Raw genomic sequence first — 21,354 nt, 5'->3', positions numbered from 1 at the left:
TGTCTCGTTTTTTCTTCTTAACTCCTTCCTTAAATACACCCCTACTTAACAGTTTTACTTCATTTTTTGGAAGTTTTGAAAAAAGAAGTCAGGCTAAACTATACTCACTATTTCAACTGTTTAAAAGAGAGCCCTCGACACTTCCGTTGCAGAGCCATCAACCAAAACAAAGCTGAAAAAGGTAAACACACTTAATACAAATATATGTTTTAAAAGAACATGATTGTTTTTTCAAAATCGAAGAATGCTTTGCCACGTAGAACACGTTTCACATCATTTGGAATGCAGTTACGATACGAAATCTTGCATGTGACATTGTGCCTACCTCACCTTTGGCTCAACACAAAATATTGTTTAAAGATAAAGTATATCATTCAAAAGTGATCGATCGAACAATCGACAAGGTGTTGGCGCCGTCGGCAAAGTGAAATAGCCCTAGCAAATCTGATGGATTTAATTAGTGTCGATATTATGGAATATTGGCGAATAATATTTATAAATAGACAACATTTCATGAGTTGATAAAAGACTTACTTTCATGCAATGTTGAAGTGTGGCGTTAAGCACGTATAAAGGCTCGCATAATATAAATCAATTCAACTCGTGCAATAAAATCAGTATTTAACCTACACTCATTCAATATCAGCTGTTTATTGAATGGTTGTGTTGGTTCTATCACATTTGCCAGGTCTCTTTAATATTATCGATGGCGCCAGCACCAGGTCCTTGGCCCGATCACATTTGAAAAAATGTTTTTTTTTTGTTTATTTTGTGCCAATTTTGTGATTTTTTTTGTGCTGAAAGAAAATGTTAGGATAATGGGCTGAAATCAATAAAGACGTGACTCAATGACTAGTGAGAGGAGCGGTGGCCTAGTGGTTAAGGTGTCTGCCTCTCAACCCAGAGATCATGGGTTCGAGCCCTACTCGGGTCGCGACCATGTTTCTTCATATGACACCAGTACTGGTTGGTTCCGGGAAGCGGACTCGGAAGTGATTATTATAAGTTGCAAGAACTTGTTTCGCAATCGAGCTTAAATAAATATGTTTAAACCAAAGACGTGACCCAACGTAATAGAAACACACATTGTCAAGTTTATATTTGGTAAAAGTTCTAGTGATATTTCGTATCGAAATTGCATACATAATGATCAGAAAAATGTTTGACCTGGCACAGCATTATTCGATGTTTGAAAAGCAAGCATATTTCTAGAAAACGGATATTTTTAGAAGGTGTCTTTACCTCTTTCAGCTTTGTCTGGTCGATGGCTCTACAACGGAAGTGTTGGGGCTTTCATGTAAACAGAAAAGAGCCACTGTATAGTAGGGGTGTTTATATATTTTACAGACCCTTTATTTAAATTTTACAGACCCTTTATTTGTCTTTTTCAAATCTAAACTGCATAACGGATAATGCGAGTGGCCATATTGGTATTCTTTCAAATTATGACGTAACATTAAAACACCTTCTCACGTGACACAAGCGTACTTATCAAGATATCATCCGACACCAATCGCAACTTTTCGGCCCTTCTCGTAAGTCTTCGGATAAGGACCTCGAACACAATAGGATAAATACACAGAACGGATACGTATTTCGGTCTAAACAAACAGTAATTTAATGCTGGGAGTTATTGACTAGTTTATTTCAAACATACCAACTAAAATTCCACTTAAAATAAGTGAATTCATAGATGATGCAAAAGCAAGCAATACATTATATATGTATTTATTATTATTATGGTTGTAGAAACCGAAAGTACAAAATGCCAATCTGTTTACATTAAGTCGGTTTGTTTAAAATTGTACATCAGTGTGCATATTTAAATTAAAAATGGGTCTCAGACATATTTTCAATCATAATTGTACCAAAAAAGACTATAATTATTTCCCTTGGATATCAAATATATAGATTCTTTTTACATTTTTTGAAGATAACACTATCTGTTTCTGTTTACATTCGAAACCACGTGGTAGAATTACTTTCAGTTCGTGTTAACTCCGAGATTATTATTATAGATAATAGCCGAAAACGTTCCGATTGACTCCACACTGGGCGATGTTTACCGATTCATATGGTTTCGGGGTGGAAAAAACGTCTTACTTGCATGCAACAAATCAGTATGTTTCTATACTTAAAAGTAAAATTTGCAGGTACATGTAGAAATATCTATATAACAAGGTTGTCAACGCTTGGTGAGTTTGAATCCCAGCTAAAATAGTTATTTTTTTTTTAAATTCCGTTCAACTATACAACAAAACGATGAGCATAATGTCACTTTTAAGCTAACCTTTTTCGAAAATATGAAGTTAACGACCAGATATGCTGATGAAGATCCTTACGTCCTATTACCTAATTGACATAGTTTATGGATGGTTTAACAATATTTAAATCAGAATCTTAGAAAGACACGAGAGAGAATGTGAACGAACAACAGCAACAACAATATAAGCGATGTCATAAAACTGTGAAGCCATTCCCCTCCAGATGGTTAAATGACAAAAAATGAAAAGAAAAGAAAAATAATGAAAGAAAGAAAAGTGCAAGTAAACGGTCAATACTGAATAAGTATGGTTCAATGTGTACATCCATTATTACTGACATCTTTATTCAAGAAAAACAGTTTAAAAAAAGCGGCAATATATCATGTTTCTTCTCGGCGTAATCTACTGCTTTACTAGCGTTACTAACGCAGTAGCAATAGAAATAGAACAAATAATTTATTTACCAAGGTCAGGTGTCACATCAGTGGTTCGGAAAAAAACCGGGATCTGTTTTCACAGCAAAAAAAGTTAGTATATGAACATTTTAAAATGAAATTCCGATTTCTTTCAATTATAAAATAATTATGAAGAGAGATTTTGAAATATTAGTTAATAATGATAGTCTTTCTGTTATTAGGTAGTTATTATATTTTGAACGACACTCATTACGTAGTAATGTAAGAAATAAATATTGTATTTTCTTTCTTATTTTGAATATAACTGAATAACTTACAGTAATTGAATTCTTAGACATTGTTCAAGTGTATTTTTGCTATTGGATATTTCTTTAGATTTGCGACACAAAAGACGTTTTCGTTGTTTTCATATAAAAAAATCAACAAAATGCGTACGCACTCTCAATAAACGCGCATGCGCATGCACCCCCGTACACATACAACATCAAAAAGAGATATATTATTATAAATATTGTTTATTTCAATTAGGGGCCTCCGTGGCTAAGGTCGTTGACTTGAGATCACAGGTCCCTCACCGCTGTAGGTTCGATCCTCACTCGGGTCGAAATCTTTCATGTGAGGAAGTCATCCAGCTGGCTTACGGAAGGTCGGTGGTTCTACCCAGGTGCTCGCTCGTGCCGGAAATAATGCCCGAAGGGGCACTTGGGGTCTTCCTCCACCAATAAAGCTGGAAAAAACCGACGAAAAAATCTCGACGGGACGCTCTAGGATGGCCCGACTTGAGTGTACGGTCGCCCATATGGGCTTTCCGGCGGCGACCTTAAATAAACGCATTAAAAAAAAAAAAAAAAAATTCAAGTGTCTTTGCAGCAAATGACGTCGCTATGCTCTCTATCTTTCTTTTTAATTTTCTCAGATATAAATTCCAAACATAAACTTTACAAATACAAATCAAGAACCGTTATATTTAATTACAGTGTTTCAAAGCATCAAAAAGATGTATTACTTTATGCCTAGCACACAATATTCTAATGGGAAGAATGATCAATTGGTTTTATGAATAAAAATAAGAAAGAAAAATGAAAACAAAATGACAGTTTACTTCAAAAACGGCTCATCACTAGAGTCTAGAGTGGAAGACCCTTTTACGTTTATTACAATTTTTACGATGGTAGACAATTGACGTTCCCCCGAGATACCATTAAGGTATCAGTGTTTCATACTTTAAACATCTTATCACGATCCGTCCTTTTCTTAAGTAAAGTGCTGTCAAAAAAACGTAATATTGTTGACAGACTGCTGAAAGCTTAATGGAATCATGTAAATAAATAAAATTAGAAATTCTTTTAAATTTGATTGTTTGAAAACATTGCATGATTTGTGTTTCAGTAAAAAGTTAAAACAATATCTTAAATGTAAGTGTATCGATCGTAACCTTTGTTGTTTAAGGGCGCATAAGTTTATACAAAGTCGGAAGAGATGAAAGTCAGAAAGAATGTCAATAAGTTAATAAACATTGAGATAAAACAAGAATTAAAAGGATGATATATTAAACAGATATTAAATGTTGCAATTTGACAAACGTACAAACGTAAGAGTTTATTATACTATTTTACTATAATTGAACTATATTGCATTGATTTGTTAAACATCTAACATGATCTTAATTCATTATTTTAACATTATGACATTTCTGAAGAATAAAAGATATATGAATTTCTGAGACCTAATGTACCTTTAAATCAGAACATGTTTCTTTCATACACAATGTTATAAAACCGAGCAACAAAATATTTTAAAATATCGGTCTTTAAATGAATATAAGACAGAAACCTTCATATAAAGTGACAAAAAATCGTATGACATTTAAACGAAATAGAACACTAGATAGACAGCCCAATACATCAATGACAAGAACATAGAGGTATTTCGCTTAAGAAGAAAACGGAATCCATTTGGAACGAACTTTCAAAATGCATTTGATGAGCGAATCTCTCACGCGTTGTTTTTTCTTTTCTATTAAGTCCTTCTTTTCCTTTCGTTATAGAACCGCTCTATGATCTGTTTATTTTTTTTACTTATGTAGATTTTAGTTTGTATAATACCGTCGACTCCACTTATTACGGACTCGCTTATAATGAATACTCGTTAATAGAAAACTAAATCTGGAAATCCCCGGCCGATTCGTTTTTAGGTTATATTAAAACACATCGCTTAATACGTACTCTTTCCGCTATAGCAAACCATTTTTCAAGTCTAAACAGCGAAAAACACGTTAATTTCCTCGGTTAAACAAACTATTTATAATTGAAATATCGTCATGCGCTCCAGTAAAGATCAGTACCGTACAAAATACCGCTATCTGATAATTATTTAATCAAGTGATTGCACAGGTAAGTTATGTCTTTTCGATGACAAATTTGCCCACACAAGCATTAAGTTAACCTCGGAAGTAACGAACGATTCGAGTTTGTTCTGGGCGGAGTCGACTGTACGTAAAGCCGCGGTTTCACTTACTCTCGGCAGAGCCCTTGACCATGCCGGTAAGTTACCGGGATTACCGGTAAGTTACCGGGATGATCAGGGACGATCCGGGGTGAAATTATTGTTGCGGTCAGCACTATGGCAATTCCCGACTAACCACCCAGGATGCGCTCCGGATCAAGGCAGAGCCCAGGTGAAGATACGGTTCGTGCCTGTCCTTCCCCGGTCGTTCCCGGTTGACGCCGAAAAAGCCCCGGTTGACCTAGGCAGAGCCCCGGTCGATCCAGGCAGAGCCCAGGACGATCCAGGCAGAGCCACGGTAGAACCCCGGTGGATTGAAATAGATAAATTCAGAATCCCTAAAGAAAGCCCAACACGGCAAAATTGAAAATGTTGCAGGCTCGGTTTGATTGAGCCTGTTCACGGACAGTACTGGAAAGTGCATGTTACCGTCCACGCCCCCTAGCACCGGCTTAAGCAGAATTCAACACTTAAACATGAAATGGTAAAATTTGGAATTTAGAAACATCCGCAGATGTGTTCATACGGCGGTTATCATGGAACCTTCAATGTGACACAGTAGTGCCATTCCATTCCATGAAAACGCGCGAAAATGATAACATTGATACATATTTTGTTTTTGATATAATATCTATTGTTCAAGAATAGTAATTCATGATGATTTTCTGAAAAATCCTTATGAAAGACTGGATAGAAGGGAAATTGGAAGGGTTTTAATACAAATTATTGCAATCATCGCCAATTGTTGAGATTCTTTTTAAGCTGCGGTCTCACTTACTCCCGGCAGAGCGCAGGAACACCCCGGTAAGTTACCGGGATGATCTTGGACGATCCGGGGTGAAATTGTTGTTGCGGTCAGCACTATGGCAATTCCCGACTAACCACCCAGGATGCGCTCCGGATCATCAAGGCAGAGCCCAGGTGAAGCTACGGTTTATGCCGGTGCTTCCCCGGTCGTTCCTGGATGACGCCAGAAGAGCCCCGGTTGACTCAGTCAGAGCCCCGGTCGATCCAGGCAGAGCCCCGGCAGAGCCCAGGGCGATCCAGCAGAGTCCCGGTAGAACCCCGGTGGATTGAAAACCCGCAAGAATGATTACATTGATACATAAAATTTATTTAATATTATATCTATTGATCCAAAACAGTAATTCATGATGACTTATGAAAATCCTTATGCAAGACTGGATAAAAGGGAAATGGGAAGGGCTTTAAAGTGAAATCATCGCAAATTGTCGTGATTCTTTTTAAATGAACCGGGCTTTGCTTGGACTCTACCGGGCTCAACTGTAGCTCCCTCTTCATCTTCCATGGCTCTGGCGGCATCCTCCGGGGCTCTGTCGGCCTTCACCGGGGCTCTGCCAGCATTCAACGGGGCTCTACCGTAGCTCTACAGGTTATATTATGCCCCGGATCATCCCCGGCAGAGCTACGGTGCTTCCCCGGTGTAACCCCGGTCGTTCAAGGCAGAGCTAAGGATGAAGCCGGCAAAGCTAAGTACTTCCCGGACCACCCCGGTGATACTAAATATTTTATTCCATCCGGGGTTGAATGCCGGATGTTCCCAGATCATCCCGGACGTTTCCGGCAGAGTTACGGATGTACTCCGGTGGTTCCACGGTCGTTCCCTGATCACCCCGGACGTCTACCGGGGCTCTGCCGGGATGTTAGTGTGACGGTAGCTTTAAATGAACTGGGATTTGCCGGGGCTCTACCGGGATCAACCATAGCTCCATCGTCATCCTCCGGGGATCTACCGGCATCCTTCGGGACTCTGCCGGCATTCACCGGGGCTCTGTCGGCATTCACAAGGGCTCTACCGTAGCTCTACCGGCTATATCATAATCCGGATCATCAACGCCGTAGCTCTACCGGCTATATCATACCCCGGATCATAAACGGTTAGTGCCGACAGAGCTACGGTGCTTCCCCGGTGTAACCCCGGTCGTTCCCGGCAGAGCTAATTAAGGATGAAGCCGGCAAAGCTATGTACCTCCCGGATCATCCCGGACCACCCCGGTGATATTGAATATTTTATTCCATCCGGGGTCGAATGCCGAATGTTCCCTGATCATCCCGCACGTTGCCGGCAGAGTTACGGATGTACCCTGGCTGTTCCCGGTCGTGCCCCGTCGTTCTCGGATCACCCGGACGTCTACCGGGGCTCTGCCGGGATGTCAGTGAGACTGTAGCTTAAAGACGACATTGGCCGGCACAATACAATTTCTTAAAAAACTATTTGATCTTCTGTGCCTATGTGTTTAGCGTTGTATTACTAAGTATTTTACTTAAAAAATATATAAATAAAGGTTTTTGTTATCAAAGCATTGTTATTGCGTTTGCTTTACAGTAAATGAAAACGAATGTTGGATGATAGAACCGTCCATGAACAGGCTCAATCAAACCGAGCCTGCAACATTTTCAATTTTGCCGTGTTGGGCTTTCTTTAGGGATTCTGTATTTATCTATTGGATGATAGAAGAAACACAACTCTTGAAATGATATCACAAATATGACATACGGACTTAGCTCCGTTGTCTCAAACTTGAAAGAGAATATTAGAAAAATGTAATAAAAGATAAGTTCACATACTTATATATAGATGTAAAATCTCAATCTTTTTGTTAATTTTGTATCCATGAAATAAAACTTTAATCACAATCAACAAGTGGTAACTATATACGCTATAATAGTTGAAAGATATGGACTCTTGGACCGTTCCGGTTTTTCGTAGCGGAACATTTAGCCACACCTTTTCCATTCATTGATATAGGTCTACTGCTCACAAACATAAGCACGTGTTCTTTTGTGCAAACCAGGTCAACCAGTGGCTATGTATTATCTCAGTGTAGCGACTGTATAACAAGTTCATTCCAAAGCAAGCGTGACGGATTGACCACAGGCTTTCAATATAGTTACGTGGCAAAAGTCAGAGGCAAACCAAATGATTTTAATTTAGGCCTGTAATCCTTATGAATAAGATAACTAAATTTGAATTTTTCGTCAATTGTTACGTTAATCTTCTAGTAATGATGATGGGTAGTCGGCAACCTGTTCCGAATGAAGTATCACCTTAACATCAATAATTTTTCATCTATTATTAATTAGACGTATTGTTTATTTGGCCCTGGTGAAATATTATTTCTAACACGGTGTTTTGAAATCTTCTGATATGTTTGTTTGATTGTTTTTCTTTTCTTGTTTGTGAGTAGGAAATGAGCAGCATTTTTAAAAGAATGTGATAGCTTTGTACGCATTTGTGATCCTCCATGTTAAATATCGAAAAATGATAGCTGCTAAAAACGTGTCAGAAGTTTTGAATTTGCGGAAAAATGTCAAAGTATGACTTTCTCTATTTATGAAATTGTCAGTGATTGCACTATGGGTAAATATTGGACCACCATGCAATTTTTAGACTCCATATTCGTATTCGTACGACTTTTGCGGGGTGGGGCAGTCATAAAATGCTATCAATATAATTATATTTGCGCTAGGGCGATATTTCAGTAGCGATGAGTCATTTAAAAGGGCTATGTTAATAAAAAATATACCATAAATAAATAAATAAATAAATAAATAAAAACGTATTTTTTCAATCAAATCATTTAGAAATGAATTATTTCATTAGAACAATAATTAGAGTTAAGAAAATAGCAATTCATGTGAATTGTTTACATTGGTCATTTTAAGAAGTAACTCCGCAAATCCCAAGCTTCTTAGTCAAATTCCGGGTCAACAACTTTACTAATTGAAGTGAGTTGATAAAAAATTACTAAGTACTTTTTCTGAACATGAGGCTTTAGAGATGGCCTGTTAAGTGTTGCATTGCTCCTTATTTAATATGAAAATTGCGAAATATGCCGAAATTACATTATATTAGGGATGGCATTTAATTAAAATGTGCATGTTTGAAATAACAATAGAAACTTCTTGTATAATCTTTTGCCATGATTTTATTTTTTACACTGAATGCATGTCTAATTAGACTATTAAAGTGCAGCTGTGTTTCTAAGTCCTACATGAATTTATTGACAATGTATAAACCAAGATTAATGATCAAGATGCACATTAATACCCAGTCAACCGTAACCATCGCAAAGGCAAACGTTATTAGGCTCTTGTCACAGTTCCCTTGTGTACAATTTGACGTGACTTTTGGAGTACATGGCATGAAGTCGTCTGCAATTATCGTACCAAAGTTGGGATATACCCAAACGCTGCCTGAAAAAGTACAACATTTCCATCGTACATGAATAGCGATTTCAAAATATGAAACAAAATTGTAATTATCTATAAAAAGTCATAAGAATTCAAATTATACTTGCTTATACCACGTACGTGACTTTTGTGATTGTGATTGTCGATGGGCGGAAAACCAATAGAATGTATAAGGAGAGTATCAATATTTTTCCTTAAAGGTACACTATACCATTTATTTTTCCTTCTTAAGAAATGGTAAATATGAATTTGATAACGTTTAAATAATGGTTTTAGAGAATGTTAAATGCTTATCGCCTGAATAAAATAGCGCTGGATGTAAAATTATTTGTCACAAAAGTAGCAAAATGTAAAACCCCGGTCACATATTCACGAAATACGACCACGGAATAGCCACGGATTAACTCAGGCATCGTTCGTATTTTTCAGTAGCTCTCAGTATTGTAACCGTTATCAATCGTAGAAGTCCTTGTATATCCGTAGCGATCCTTGATAATTTTTGTTGAACATGCATAAAAATTTGCTACGGAAAAATCAACCATAGCGTATCCCAACTACTCCGTGATACGTACTGCTCCGTACGAAAACCGTACCAGTTCGTACTGATTCGTATGCCCAAACTTGTCAAGGATTTCCACGGTTAGATACGGAGAACTACGTATTTGTACGTATAAGCTACGGTTTTAAAACGAATTAATACTGTTTTGTCACTGAAAGCCACGATCGTAATACTTTGTACTACGGAGAGACAGAGATAAGCACGGTCTTATACGGTTTTATGTATTGTACGAAATGGTACGGTCCACCACTGTTTAGTATGAATAAATTAAGTAGCATGTACTTTTACCAGGGTATAAATACTACCTTCTTGTTAAAAACAGATATTTTTGCGTTTCCATGTTGCGAACATAATCATGGACATTCAATAAAAGATGTTTGCAATTAACTGGCTGCAACTGGATATTGATATTGCTCAGAATGCGGAAGCAGTGGTCGAGCTGCTTGATGACATGCATAGAGGTAAAAAGTATATTATCGTACTACAATGCATTAGTAATAGAATAACATTAAGGTCATTTTACAAAACATTGGCTCAAGAAATTGGAGTAAATATATATATAAACCGAAGTGTCTCATAACCTCGGACGCTGGCTTTGAGTGATAATAGGTTTTACAAGCTGTTTACATTTTCTTAAAACATAAACATTCACGGTTATTAATGTAATTATAAAGTGAACAGCCAATTCTAAACTCAAAAGAGAAGCAGTATTTATTGATTAGCATTTTTCATTAATGATAACATATTTAATCAGGTAAGATAAGACAGACTAGCTGGTGGACTAGAGATTGGCTTTTACGAAGACCCCTTCATGGCCAGTATAAAGCTCTCATTGCCAAACTTGTTGCTGAGGATCAGGCGTCCTACAAGAACTTCAGTAGAATCGGACCTGTCTCAGGAGCCTCGCGCGATGAGGCCTCTCCACCAGAATCGTTGATCTCTGCAATTCGTTTTCTAGATGTTCTTTTCTTGTAAATGAACACACAAGAAGTTATTGATGGTAATATTAGGTCCGTATCTATAGATCCGTGGCGATTCGTTCTTCTCCGTATCAGACCGTACTCATTCGTACTAACCCGTGCTTATACCGTAGCAGACCGTAGTGTATCCGTAGTGTGTCCGTCCTGATTCGTGTCGCTCTGTATCAAACCGTGTCGGACCGTAACAATCCGTGTACCTCCCGAGCCTTATACCCCGGTCACATATTCACGGAATACGCACACGGAAGAGCCACGGATTAATTCCGGCATCGTCCGTAGCTACCCGTACTGGTCTGTAGCTCTCCGTATTGTAACCGTAATCAATCGTAGTAGACCTTGTATATCCGTAGCGATCCTTGACAATTTTTAAACATGCACAAAAATTTGCTACGGAAAAATCAACCGTAGCGTATCCCTACTAGTCCGTATTAAACCGTACTGATACGTACTGGTCCGTACGGAAACCGTACTAGTCCGTACTGATTCGTAGGCCTCAACATGCTATGGATTTCCACGGTTTGGTACGGAGAACTACGTATTTGTACGGTTACCCTACGTATAAGCTACGGTTTTAATACGGATTAATACGGCATTGTCACGGAAAGCTACGATCGTAATACGTTGTACTACGGAGAGGCAGGGATTAGCACGGTCTTATACGGTTTATTGCGTTGCAACACGAAACGGTACGGAATGGTGCGGTCCACAACTGTTTAGTACGGATAAACACGGATTTATATTACATATGTGGGATATTTTAATAGTATCATGTGCTTTTTCAAGGGTATAAATACTACCTTCTTGTTAAAATAGACATATTTGCGTGAACATTCAATAAATGATAATTGCCATTTACTGGCACCAATTTTATATTGAAATAGCTCAGAATGCGGAGGCAGTGGTCGAGCTTCTTGATGACATGCATAGAGGTAAACATATATTAATATCGTACTACAATTCATAAGTAATAGAATAGCATTTAATGTTACATATTTTACAAACATTAATTTGGATCGTGAAATTGGAGTAAATATGTACATAAAACGAAGTAAGCCTCGGACGCTGGCCCTTGAGTGATAATAAGATTAATTAACAAGCTTTTTACATATTTTTAAAACATAAACATTCACGATAATTAATGTTATTGTAAAATGAACAGCAAATTTCAAAATCAAAAGAGAAGCAGTATTGATCAACATTTTTCTTTAATGATTACCACCCCATATTTAATCAGGTAAGAGGAGATGATGGACTAGAGATGGACTATTACGAAGACCCCTTCATGTTTAGAATGAGGTTCTCATGGCCGAACCTGTTGAGGATTCGGCGTCTTTCACGAAATTCACTTTAATCGGACCTGATATGTCTCGGGGGTCGGACGCGATGAGGCCGAATCCTCTCCGCCAAAATCATTGAACTCTGCAATTCGTTTTCTAGGTGTTCTTTTCTTGTGAGGCATTTTGAAAATGAGCATGCAAGAGGTTGTGGACGGATATAATAGGTCCGTATAGGTCCGTGGCAATACGTTCTTCTCCGTATCAATTCGTTCTTCTCCGTATCAGACCCGTACTAATTCGTACTAACCCGTGCTTATACCGTAGCAGACCGTAGTGTATCCGTAGTGCATCCGTCCTGATTCGTGTCGCTCCGTACCAAACCGTGTCGGTCCGTAACAATCCGTGTCTCTCCCGGGGCTTTTGGTGGTAAATCCGTCGAACTCCGTACTCATACCGTTGTGTGTCCGTACTGGGACCGTAGTGGACTACGGAATTTCACATTTCCGAAGTAATCCGTGAACGATTAGACCGTAGCTCTTCCGTGGCATTATCCGTGAATATGTGACCGGGGCATTATCTACATTTTTGCGATACATCCATCGAACTCCGTACTCATACCGTTGTGTTTCCGTACTGTTACCGTAGCGGACTACGGAATTTCATTTTGCCGCAATAATCCGTGAATTGTTAGACCGTAGCTCTTCCGTGGCGTTATTCGTGAATATGTGACCGGTGCCTGTCACATAAACAAAACAGTATTTTGGCTTCAATAGAAGAGCTCTATAATTATACTAATTGCCAAAAAGCAACAGAAGCATAAAATGGTTCATGTAATTGACCGAATATAACTATTTATTGACGTAAACAGGACAGCAAAAAGAAAGAGCTGTTGATAAATAAAAATAAAAGCAGTTCTCGGGCAAAATGGGCCTTTAAGTGAAATTACTCACTGGAATCAACGGACTTTATGTCATAGAAAAAAATCAAATATAAAACAATATGACAGACATATAGTACCAGGACCGTCTAATGTATTGGTATTCCGCCCAACGCAGATCACAAAAAGTCTCGTAGTACAGTCATCTTGTTAAAAAACTTTAAAGGAACTCCACTGAGGTTTATAAGCCTAAAAACATAACATTTTAATTTTTTACATAAATTAACATGAGCACTTTAAACAGAAATATAAACTAAATATAACTAAGAAATATACAAGAAACACATTGAAAATCGTACGTTTGTGCTTTTCTCAGTCCGATTTGATTGAAAAGTGTTTAAACGCTTTTCAATTTTGGGTGATTTTTCACTATTATAATAATTATTCTGGAAAAACGGAGCGAGCTAATGATCTGAAATTTTGCACATAAGTTATTAGTATAGATCTACATCAAATGGAGTAATAATCTCAAAAAATTATTTCCAGTCCTGTCATGTCAACAAACCTCAGTGGAGTCCCTTTAATACTTCATGATCCTGTGTCATACAAATGCTTGAGTAACTATAATTTATCTGCATAAATTTTATCAACTAAATTGCGGTTTATTTTTTTCTAAGAAGGACCTAAATTAATGCGCGTAGGGAAAACACCTACACGCCTGTTCGGACATATACGGCAAACCACTCGATCAAAATTTCCGCCAGCTAAACTACAGTTAAACCATAAATTCATCAACTTTAGGTATCTTTTAAACTTTAATAAAATCTATATGATAAAGCGTTCTTCGTAAAATCCCCTTACTACAATTAAATGTTAGTAATTAATGTTTTGCATTGATCCGCATGAGCAAATACCGTTTTATTCACTTATAACATTCCCAAAATATTTAATACTTTATCATCACCACATTTATAATTAGGTTAATTAGTCGCTTGTATATTTGCATGTTTTTTTTTCATACTCCCGATAGAAATTTCTGTCGTTTTTTCGTCCATCCGTATGTCCCTCAGTTGCATCGATTTTCGCTCAATAACATGAGAACAGTTATGCAAAGTCAGCCCTTATAAAATAAAAATATGGATAATAAAATAATGAATCAAAGCACAGAAGGCACTGAATTTGTTTGGGTCTCAGAATGTCAGAAAGGTGAAGGTTGTGAGATTATAAACCAATTTGTTTATGTACAGTGCCACCAATGCTGTTTCCAGTGTTTTAACTGTAGTAAATTGGCTATACGACTAATTGCAACACTGTTATTCAATTAAATGTTTATTTGACTTAAACAATTTTTAAAAAGATGTGTTGCCTTAACTGGGATTTGAACTCCAGACATCATGCTTCCTAAGCGAGCGTGCAAACCCCTCGGCCAAGGTGAAGTTATATGGTAACGCCCTGAAGAAAACCACATTATTCTAAATTAGGGTTTGTAACCCTTATTATTTCGAAACCTGTTGTTTAACACAGATGTAAATAATCATGGAGCTTAATATAAGCATGTATATCTATAAAGAATAAAACAATATTAGAAATCTTCGACACTCCGGAAACTGTTTTGCTTAAAAATTAATGCGCCTGTCATTTGACAATCTTTACGAAGTGATCTCCCCTGAATTTTTCGGCGTTAGTGTACATATAAAGGGAAGTAACCGCTTCAGAATAGCGGACTACTTTCGGCATTTGCAATTAACAGCAGCAGGGTCTGAAATTTCGCTACCATTATTTGTTTGGTCTGACGACCCAAACAAATAAAAATCAGTCTTAAACAGCGTAACATGTAAAATATAACTTGGATCTTGAATGTTTTTACCTTTCTTAAAATGTTAGTACATTTTTCGCAATACTGAGTTTGAAAAAAAAAAGTAGCCACGACTGGAATTGGAACCCCATACATCTCACACCCTAAACGAGCGCGTTACCACTGGACCACGGGGCAGTTATACAAAGTAGGCATAAATAAATCCTTATCATTCTAACTTTAGAATTTCCATTTAGTATTTGTAATCCTTATTAATTTCGAGGAATTTTGTTCACGGTGAAACCTGTTGTTTAACAAAGATGTAAATAATTTAGCGAAAATCTTCTCGCCCAAACAGTTCGACATGTATATATTTCACTACTCGTCAGTCAGATCTATTTGTGTAATACGCGCTGTTCAGTCTTCGATAATCGACATCGCTAAAATATCGTTTTGTTTACGTGGATTAAATAATCGGGTGCTGTTACTTATGGTAGAAATTAATTATCGATAAAGTCATCCCTATACTAGAGTCAACATCCTTACTTTTTCAAAAAGTCTAAATAACAAATGTTCATTTAGGGGCGGTTAATGCCGATAACAATAATCCGGCGCTTTACGGAAGTAGCCGAGCAATTTTGATATAAAATGATAAATGATATTCATACCACATATAAGCCAAGCCAGATTGAAGAGGAAAGCTATTGCCCCACAGATTGCCCCGGCAAGGTCAAAGCTATTTTCGCCAGCAGCGTTGTTTTGTCCACGGAAACAACTGAACAAAACTGGAGCACATCCACTTACAATCAGCCAAATAGGAATCAAATCTTCAATGGTACAGTCATGCAAATGAATAGCACCTGTAAAATTACAAATAATGTAAACATAATATATTATAAAACAACTGAAATTTCTTAATATTCAGATCAATATTTTACATCGTCACCTGTTTCAGCTGTTTTGAGTGTATGTTTATATTGGTGATGTTGGTAATTTTTTGTCCATACTACTGAATAGTTATTTACATTGTACACTTATTTTGCTGTCCAAAATGTATAAAGTATGTACTCCAAAAAGTGTTATTTTGTTGTCTAAACTGCATTAAGTACAGTATGTATTGTCCAAAAAGCACCATGTTGCTGTCAAACTGTATACAAATATATTCATTGTAAAAAACGATATTTTGCTGTCAATACTATATGATATTTGTACTGTCAAAAAGCGTGTTAGCTTTTCTGCTGTCAAAACACTAAATTAATGTATCTATTGTAATTTTTTTTTTTTTGCTACCAAAACTGTATAATGTGTGCATTGTTAAAACAGGGTTATTTTGCTGTTCAAACTGTATAATGATTTATTTCACACCTAATAAAATGTAACAAATGCTCTTTAAGCATTTGCATCACAATGTTCCACTAGAAATCAGTATTGGATCAATTAGTATTAATTCAAAATAGCCCCATCGCGATCTTTTTAAGTCCGAAAAGTCAATATCAAATCCATATCCCTTATAGACCCGTTTCCATGTTTTAAGAGTCCAAAATCCATATCAAATCGTAACTGTCAAAATGTCAAAAAATTGGTTGAGAACAATACTGATTTTATTGGATTCGCACACAGCTGAGCTGTAAGAACTACACCCTAATCGGCTAGCGCCTTGTTCAATATAGTTTTGGTTTAAACATATTTATTAAGCTCGATTGCGAAACAAGTTCTAATCACTTTCGAGTCCGCTTCCTGGAATCAACCAGTACTGGTGTCAAGTACTGGTGTCACGTGAAGAAACATGGTCGTGACCCGAGTTAGGCTCGAACCCATAATCTCTAGGTTGAGAGGCAGACACCTTAACCAGTAGGCCACAGCTCCCCTTAAAGCGGAGTTTTATATAAAACTATATATACGAGTATATATATAGTTTTGAAAGCTGTGTTCTTGTCCATTAAATTCAGTATTGCACTCGATAATATATTATTATAACCTCAATCTATTGTAAAAAAAGCGTACGTACTTTTTTGTCCGAATTGTTTATACTAGAGTTTGTTAAACGTTTTCCTTTGCCGTCAAAACTAGTAAATATGAACGTACAAAAATTGTTTGACAGTACAGCGCTGGTGTATAAAATATCTTACTTTAAGTAATAGAAAGAGCATCGAAACACGAGGCTATCTGATTTGTACGAGGGTTGTAGCCCCCGAGTATAAATCAGATTGCCGAGTGTTTTGATGTTCTTTTTCTTTTGTATCATAGTCAAACATAAAAACACGTTCCCTGATACCACAATATGAAACCCCACAAAAAGTAACCAATGAACGAGCATCTGAATATGATATTTCCATCGCTATCCCTTTCTCTGTCGTCACAATATGTAAACCCCGGACAAAATGAACCAATCAATGGGCATGCTCTGGAGTGCGGGTAACTAATACCTGCACTCCAGTTAACGCACTGTGCATGTATATGTATACGATTTAACTGTGTCACATTTTCAACAGAAACACGCCCGTTTAACTCACAACGAGTGTAAAATGTCCATCGGTAAAAATGTTGTGAGCAAATTCCGTTCCTCGTTGTGATCGAGCACCCATCTAGGACGTGTGACACGATAAAAAAGGTGTGTTTTTCATAATTTTTGAAGATTACAAACATTTATGTAAAAATATCGGAATGCAGTTAGCTAGCGATGTGCTTTCCGAGTATGCACATGTAAAGATATTGCCTGTTGGTGGACAATTTGATGGAAGTACCGTGCGACGCAGTCACTCGGGGTAGCTGGAAAACTGGAGACAACTTCTCTCCGGACCAAATTTAACATTGAAAACGTCGATTCTGGTGACGTTTTGTGCATTCTAACCTAAAACAGATGCCCACAAGACTTCAGCGTAAATTATTTTCTGAAAGTCTTCATAGAAACGAAAATATACCCTTTTTGGTTTAATCCTCGTTATGAGCACCATAACATCGTTGTGAGCAAGACAAGCGCAGTGCTTGTCTGGTTTTAATATGTAATTCAAATGGCGAGAATACAATTTTCATTCTACCAAAAGCAATCAAACGTTTTTGCACAATAGTTTTTCTTTGCAATAGTTCTTCTTTTTCTACATAACTTGGCCAGTCTTACATGAATGAAGCTCAGGATAAATACATGCAAAGGGGCATTGTGTCCAAACATGAATTAATTCCACTTACTAATAAAGAAGTTATGACCAATGTTAAAGTTTTTGGATGTTCTAGGTCATTCAGGGGTCAAGGTAAAAAAATACAGATCAGTTTGAAGGTCTTGTCTAAAGGGGTGTTGTGTCCAAATATGAGTAGAATCCGTATACTAATAAGGAAGTTATGACCAATTTTTAAGTTTTTGGACAATTTGACCTTCAAGGTGAAGGTCATTCAGGGGTCAAGGTCAAAAGAATATAGGTCAGTTGGAAGGCCTTGTCCAAAGAGGTGTTGTGCCTAAATATGAATTAAATTGATTTACTAATATAAAGGTCATTATGGCCAATCTTAAATGTTTTTGGACAATTTGACCTCAAGGTAAAGGCCATTCAGGGGTCAATGTAAAAAAAAACAGGTCCATAGGAAGGTCTTGTGCTAAGGGATGTTGTGTTCAAATATGAATCAAATCCGTTTACTAGTAAGGAAGTTATGGCCAATGTTAAAGTTTTCGGACGGACGGACTGACGGACAGTTCAAAACTAATATGCCTCCCTTCGGGGTATGCACAACGTCTTGCAAAGAAATGCTGCTGTGCAAAAACGTTTTAATTGCTTTGGTAGATTGAAAATTATATTTTCACCATCTGAATTACATATTAAAACCAGACAAGCACTGCGCTCGAGGTTATGGTGCTCACATTGAGGATTAAAGCAAAAAAGGGTATATCTTCGATTCTATAAAGACTTTCAGGTAATAATTTACGCTGAAGACTTGTGGGCATCTGTTTTAGGTTAGAATGCACAAGACGTCACCAGAATCGACGTTTTCAATGTTAAATTTGGTCCGGAGAGAAGTTGTCTCCAGTTTTCCAGCTACCCCGAGTGACTGCGTCGCACGGTACTTCCATCAAATTGGTTACCAACAGGCAATATCTTTACATGTGCATATTCGGAAAACACATCGCTAGCTAACTGCATTCCGATATTTTTACATAAATGTCTGCAATCTTCAAAAATTATGAAAAATTCACCTTGTTTATCGTGTCACACGTCCTAGGTGGGTGCTCACAACGAGGAACGGAAGTTGCTCACAACATTGTTACCGATGGACATTTTACACTCGTTGTGAGTTAAACGGGCGTGAGAAAGGTCCCCAAACTAAGATACACAGTTATTGGATATATTCTTTTGAAAAGTTAAAAACGTAATTATATTATATGTCCAAAATCGACATTCATCTCTCTACTTACGGAGCATGTTACCAGCTAAAATACAAACTATATCTTCTAAAGGTTGATGACTGCTAATAACTTACCCATAACAATCTTGGCTATTCCGAGGGCACCTAATCCGATGGCTATAACGGTAATCAGGCATCCACATGCTACAATAAAATGTAGGTAAAACACTTTAACAAAAATGGTTGAATCAACAATAACAAAAACAACGACAAAAAATAATAACTAATCGACAACAACAAAAGCAACAACAAAAATATTTTATTTAAAACTCACTTCTATGCATGTCTTTTAAGAAAGAAAAAGAAATGTATTAAACCGTTCAATAATAAACTATGAGAGACTATGACATGTAGTGTTTACAACTTTTTTACATGGTACATTTTGTTAACTTTACACATGTATACTAAAACATTAAAAAATTGTTAAAAACGAACGTCCGCGTTCGAAAAGTTAATGTCGTTGACTTCAAACTTCTTGCCCCTCACAGTTGTGGTTTCGAATCCCGACAGGGATTTTTGATTTTTTATGCAATATCCATTTGAAGGGTAAATGTTTAACATTGGATTCATTCTGTACAGTTATAATTTAGCTTTCCTTACGGTATTGACTAAAGCGTACCCGGCTCGTCACTGTACATAAAACGAGTACATGTATGAACATAATGGAATTTCTGTGTCTTTACGCTTCCCCTTTTATTTCAATTTTCACAACTGCGCAAATCGAAAAAGACATTCGTTAATATTGCATTTTGTTCGGTTTAGCGCATAGGTGAACATTCCTTCGCTGCCATTTTACGTGTCCGTGTAAAAACCTCGTTTGTAGTTATACGTGTATATACAATAAAAAATATGTAAGAAAACATATTTTAAAAAAAAAACTACACATTTTATAAGATTCGGATTTGAAATTCTTAGACACTGTAACTATATTGAGGCTAAAACTCAAGTATACGAGAGTGTTTCAATAAGCTTATAGCTTCCAACACAATCGAACTAAAATAAATTTGTATAAACTAATGATATCAAATTATACGTATGTCCTGTTATACATTTGTATCATAATTATATTAAAATACGTATGATTTCCCCCGGAATCTGATAATTACCTACGAAAGGTCATTGGATATTCAGGTGTCTAAAGAAAAAATTTACCAAACAAAAAGGTCTTTATGAAATGTTATGCCAAGTTATTTTTATTTGTATGTTTTTCTCATGCATTTACTTATAGTTCAAACTGAAATTACATAAAATTAATCAAAATGAAGCAGATTGCATATTCTAAATGCAGTATTATTTTAAGCATCTGATTTACAATAGAATAAGCCGCATTTCTTATTTTTATTTGACAGTTAATTTATAAGTAGCAAATTTGATCAACACCACTTGGTGGTTACAATTATACATATACATGTTCTTATAAAATGGATATTCATCGTTTTCCATTATCATTATTTCCAAATTTCATTAAAAGCTCATTATGCCATAAAACAAATTAATTTTTTACTTCTTTGGAAAGGACAAACATGAGTTTTATAATGTTTAAATAATAATTTAAGAGAAAGTTATATGCTTGTTACTTGAAGAAAGTAGAGATTAATGTAGCATTACCTGTCATATAAGTAGCAAAATGTTATCAAAGTAGTTCCATACAAAATACTTATTCATTATAACTGTAAAAATTGCAACAGGCGAAAAGTAAGTACACTAAAATTAAAAGGCTCTAGGGAAACTAAAAAAAAAACACCAACATTTTATGAGGCATAATGGGCCTTTATGTTTCAAAAGATATTTCATACTTACAAGCTAAACAACAAGCTTTGCAACATTCCTTCACATCATATTTTTCTTCCTCCATTTGCTCCCGATATTTGTCACCATTAATTAAGCTTAAAGAACTGACGCTCTTTAAAAAAATAATTCATCTCTTTAAATACCGTGTATTCCTTAGAATACATTCTGCGCATGTGTATAATATATTAACACACATTGCGTCAGATACAAACAAGAAAATTCCCCTAAAAACCACAAGGTCGCGCAAACCTATGTAAACACGCAATTAATTCATCAAATTAAG

General features: G+C 36.6%; 1 protein-coding gene across 1 annotated transcript; it reads right to left on the bottom strand.

Annotated features, from left to right (window-relative positions):
- Positions 1–9,130: 9,130 nt before the first annotated feature.
- LOC132760164 (uncharacterized) lies at positions 9,131–21,265 on the bottom strand. Its single transcript, XM_060752081.1, has 4 exons — positions 21,081–21,265; positions 19,356–19,424; positions 15,557–15,748; positions 9,131–9,403 (listed from the first exon to the last, which is right to left on the bottom strand). Exons 1-4 carry the CDS (start codon positions 21,133–21,135, stop codon positions 9,198–9,200), a joined length of 522 nt encoding a protein of 173 aa, XP_060608064.1. The 5' UTR covers positions 21,136–21,265; the 3' UTR covers positions 9,131–9,197.
- Between the last annotated feature and the right edge of the window lie 89 nt (positions 21,266–21,354).

This window comes from Ruditapes philippinarum, unplaced genomic scaffold (assembly GCF_026571515.1).
Source record: "Ruditapes philippinarum isolate M1 unplaced genomic scaffold, ASM2657151v2 ctg68_1_1_1_1, whole genome shotgun sequence".
NCBI lineage: Eukaryota > Metazoa > Mollusca > Bivalvia > Venerida > Veneridae > Ruditapes > Ruditapes philippinarum.
Note: the sequence above shows the minus strand (reverse complement) of the source record. Positions and strands in the feature narration are given on the sequence as shown.